The sequence below is a fragment of the Camellia sinensis genome, chromosome 6 (assembly GCF_055761805.1).
Source record: "Camellia sinensis isolate YWXY chromosome 6, ASM5576180v1, whole genome shotgun sequence".
Taxonomy (NCBI): domain Eukaryota; kingdom Viridiplantae; phylum Streptophyta; class Magnoliopsida; order Ericales; family Theaceae; genus Camellia; species Camellia sinensis.
Genome location: NC_138966.1, coordinates 26,420,959 through 26,426,066, shown reverse-complemented (window position 1 = coordinate 26,426,066; position 5,108 = coordinate 26,420,959). Strand labels below are relative to the sequence as shown.

Here is a 5,108-nt window from a genome sequence, read left to right as displayed (position 1 = left end):
TATCTAGCAAGCGATCTAATAGTTGTCACCACCCCTTCATACATGTTCCTAATCACGTCAGTGTAACCTTTTGTCACCACTTTCTTCTCTAATACCCACCATATTATATCCCGAGACACTCTATCATATGCTTTCTCAAGGTCGATAAACACCATATGAATGTCTTTTTTCTTTTCTCTATACTTTTCTATTACTCTCCTCAAAAGATAGATCGCTTCCATTGTTGACCTGCCAGGTATAAATCCAAATTGATTCTCTGACACCTCTGTTACATCTCACAATCAATGTTCCATTACCCTCTCCCACACTTCCATTATATGACACATTAGCTTGATTCCTTTGTAGTTGTTGTAATTCTGGACATCTCCTTTATTCTCATATATTGGTACTAAAATACTCTTCCTTCACTCATTTGGCATGTTCCTAATCAACAAAATCTTGCTAAACAACCTAGTCAACCAAGCAACCCCCTTTTTATCCAAACACTTCCAAGCTTCAATAGGGATATCAACGGATCCTAAAGCCTTATTTGATTTCATTTTTTTAAGTGCAATATCCACTTCAAAGTTCCTAATCCTGCGATAGAACCTATAGTTTTGGTTTGTCGTATTACTGGCTATTTCTTCCTCCATTGACATACCTCTGTGTTCCTCATTTAATAGTTTCTCAAAATGGTTCTTCCATCTCTCCTTAATCTCTTTATCTTTCACCAATACCTTAGAATCCTCACTCTTGATACACTTAACTTGATTAAAATCTCTTATTTTCCTCTCTCGTATCTTAAAAAGTTTGTATACCCTCTTATCTTCCTCCTTACTATCTAGTCTATTATATAGGTCATTATAAGCTTTTAACTTAGCCTCCCTTACTACTTTCTTGACCTCCTTATTAGCCAATCTATAGCTCTTAAGGTTTTCCTCAGTTTTATCCTTTTGCCAGTTTCTAAAGCACTCTTTTTTTTTTTTTTTTGCCTTAACTACCTTTTGAACCTCTTCCCTCCACCACCAAGTTTCCCTAGAGCTGGGTCCCGTTCATTTCGACTCTCCCAGCACTTCCCTTGAGATTTTCCTCATATGATTGGCCGTCGAGTTCTACGTAGTGTTAGCATCATCTTCCAAGTCCCAAGTACATTCCTTATAAATTCTATTCTTAAATATTTTAAGTTTATCCCTGTTTAGGTCCCACCATCTCGTCCTATGATGCCCACCATCCTTCCTAGCTTGGTATGGCCCTTTAAAACATAAATCTAGTACCAAAATCCTATGTTGAGAGGTCAGACTCTCTCCAAGAATCTCCTTACATTCACTGCATTTTAGGCGGTCCACTTTTCTCACTAGAAGTAATCTATTTGGCTTTTAACTGACCCACTTGTAAAGGTTTTCAAATGTTCCTCCCTCTTCTTATACATAGTATTGGCCACCACCAGGTCAAAAGCCAACACAAAATCTAAGATACTCTCTCTAGCCTTATTTCTATCACCAAAGTCGTAATCACCATGTACTCTTTCATATCCTAGTTTATCTATGCCTACGTAGCTATTGAAATCTCCACCTAGAACTAGGTTCTCTCCTACGGGTATCTCCTACAAGATCTCATCCATTCGCTCCCAAAAACCTCTCTTAGTCCGATCATTTAATCCTACTTGAGGAGCGTATGCACTAATAGCGTTCAGTATATTCCCTCCAATAACTAGTTTAACTAACATAATCATATCCCCTTTTCTAATGACCGCCACTACATTTTCCACAAGACCCTTGACAACTACGATTCCTATCACATTCCTGCGTCTATCCTTACCACTATAATATAGTTTAAAGCTGGTATCCTCAATTTTCCTAACTTTCTCACCCGTCCACCTAGTTTCTTGTACGCATGCTATACTAACTCTCCTTCTAATCATAACATCCACCAATTCCATTGTCTTACCAGTTAAAGTTCCTATATTCCAAGTGGCTACCCTAAACTTATAGTTTTGGACTAGTTTCTTTACGCTCGCTCGTCTGGAAAAACGCGGGAACCTTTGCCCATTTTTCACCGCACCCAAGCATCGATGCGGTGCCCCTTGCTCACTTTTTGAAACACCCAGAAGCAGGCGCAATGTGTCACTTGAGGGGAATGACCTAGCATTTAATCGATTCAAAATAGGATTCATTGTCATAAGGGATTTGAGCGGCTTTTTTATGTGTTTACTGTCGACTACCTAACACACAACCCTCCTCTTTTACCCAGGCTTGGGACTAACGGAGTTGTTAACAACCCTAATAAAGTTTTTTTAGATAAAAATATTTACAATTAAATATTAAATGAAATGATTATAAAATAAATACAATCCCTATTCATATATTTTTTATTTTATATGCTAATGCAATGAAATAAAAATTAAAAAATAAATTACAAGGAAAAAAATTCATACAAGTTTTTTATTATTTTTTTATAGGTTTGGATCACTTGAGTATTCATTCTTTTTTTGTAAGATTTTTTTTTAAAATTTTTAATTTTTTTTTTTAAAAAAAGAGCTATTCAGAATATTGTAACGGTGTGTAACGGGCCGTTATGACTATTACAGTACTGCTACGACTGTTACATAACATCGAAACAATCGTTACACATGCGAATTTTCGTCACACAGCAAAAGTGAATGTAATAAATAGCACTTACCACTGTAATCGTTATACAACGACCACAACCGTTACATAATGTCTTTTTGAAACCTTAGGCCTCGTTTGAGAACAGACTTTTTTAGTAACTTTTTGATTTTTTAGCTAAAATGTGATGTAAAAAAAATTAGTATGTTTGGGATGACTTTTTAACTTTTTACGAAAAGATATGCAAAAAATAAAGAAAATAGAGAATCTTTGATTTTTTAGTATGAATTATTGGTTTTTTAATTTTTTTATTAATTTTTTAATTTTTTGATTAAAATGGTCACTTGCCAAACGAGGTAAGAAAGTGATATCAACAGAGAGAGAGAGAGAGAGAGAGAGAGAGAGAAAATGACTTTGTAATTTGTACGTATGCCGAGACAGAATTTCCAGTTGGGAGGAGAAGAAAATTAAAGAGGAGTGGGAGAGGTAGGAGGGAAGGGTGAGAGTGACAAGCCACCCACGTCGCTATGATTTCAAGGAACATGGTGATGGGGTGACATCTTCCCCTTCAACTAACTGTGTGGGACTATTATCATGGCAACCAGCCATTGGACTCCTGTCCCATGAAATTTAACTCACTTTGACAAACTAAACTACCACCCGTAGTAGTACTACTGCAAGTACCTAATCCAAGGCTTGGAAAACTACGACTTTTTCTCACTGTACATCTTCCCAACTTGTACGGCATTTAGGCCCATTATAATTTTTTTGGGGGGTCAATTTTTTAAAAACCGGACCAGTGAATGAACCGGAAAAATGATCGGGTGGACGGGTCACCGGTTCAACCGTCGAGTTGAACCGGAATCGAACCGTGACGTCATAAATATATTAAAATTATATTTAAATAAAAATATAAATAATAAAATTATAAATTAAAAATTTTAATAATCTTAAATATTTCTCTTAATACTTTTTTTTATTAAAAAATATAAAAATATATTTAAAAATATTATTAATTTTCATTTTGGAAGAAGAAATTAAATATTTAATATTTCTTTCATATGATTTTAATTCAAACACTTTGATTGAAAGAAGAGCAAAATGGATATCAAATTTTAAGTTTCCCTCCAATGAATTTGATTGAATCCCACATAGATTTCTTGAGTTTTTTGGAAGAATTTTTTTCTTATAAATAGATAGAAGTTTTCACAATAATTTCAAGCTCTCAATGGGATTCCTCACAAGAGGAGACCCTTAAAAGAGAGTTTCCAATTAAATTTTTATTATATATATAATATATAATATATATATATATATATATATATAAAATAAGAAAGAAAGAAAATAAAACAGGAAAAAAAAAAAAAAAAAAAAGGCCGGACCGGTTCAATCAACCCGTGGCCGGGTCGACCGGTTCACCGGTTTAACCGGTGGGTTCACCGGTTTTCAAAAAATAGGCCGGTTTTTCCAGATGGCCGGTTTAAGAGGGTCGACCGGACCGGAACCCCATCCGGTCACCGGTTGAACCGGCCGGTCCAGTCCGGTTTTTAAAACCATGCTTGCATCTACCGAAATTCTTCAATTCTTATGCATTTTTTATTTTTCAAAAAAATAAATAAATAAACAAAAGCAAAAAAATATTAAATGTCTTGTAACTTTTTGTATTTCAATATTTTCACATCATTTTACAATTTAAAATGCATTAAGGAGATGTTTCATTACTATAAAAATAACTAAAGATCACACTTTGATAAATGAAAATATCTCACTTCTATTAAAAGTGTGACAAAAAAAAATTAGATTGATATTTTAATTACACTTGATTTGAAGTGTGATAATATTTATTTTTAATGTCACTTTTTAATTAAGTGTGATTATATATATATATATATATATATATATATATATATATATATATTTTAATCACACATTTTAATTAACATGTGATTAAAGATCACATAAGAATAATTAAAATATCTCACTTTTATTAGAAGTGTGATTAAAAAAATTTAAATAATTTTTTAATCACACTTAATTTAATGAGTGAGATAATATTTTTTAATCACACATTTTAAATAAGTGTGATTATATATATTTATTTTCATCACAGTTCCAGGTGTGATTGTATATAATTTTTTAATTTAATTTTTATGTAAAATAATTATTCCCATAATCGCGCCTCTTCTACATGATTGAGATGGCCATGACTCTTTGAAACACCCACCAAGATATTATAACTTTACACAGCATGCATTAACATGTCGTGATAATTTCGACAAAAAAAAAATTCAATCTGATTTTTTTTATGATATGCAAAAGTATACTGTAAAAAATATATATTTTTACGGCATACAAAAATATATCATAAAATATTTGCACTTAAGACGACATACATTTCATGTCGTAAAATATTATAACTTTACATGACATGTATTAGCATGTCGTGAAAACTTTTATTAAAAAAATTTCAATCTGATTTTTTTTTTAATTTAAAAAAGCTAACAATTTCCAACCAAACTTCTC

At 32.6% G+C, this 5,108-nt stretch overlaps 1 protein-coding gene across 1 annotated transcript; it reads right to left on the bottom strand.

Moving 5' to 3' along the window:
- Nucleotides 1-1,582: 1,582 nt before the first annotated feature.
- Nucleotides 1,583-2,152, bottom strand: LOC145793229 (uncharacterized). The gene has a single exon (XM_082875996.1). It carries the CDS (start codon nucleotides 2,150-2,152, stop codon nucleotides 1,583-1,585), a length of 570 nt encoding a protein of 189 aa, XP_082732122.1.
- Nucleotides 2,153-5,108: the final 2,956 nt, after the last annotated feature.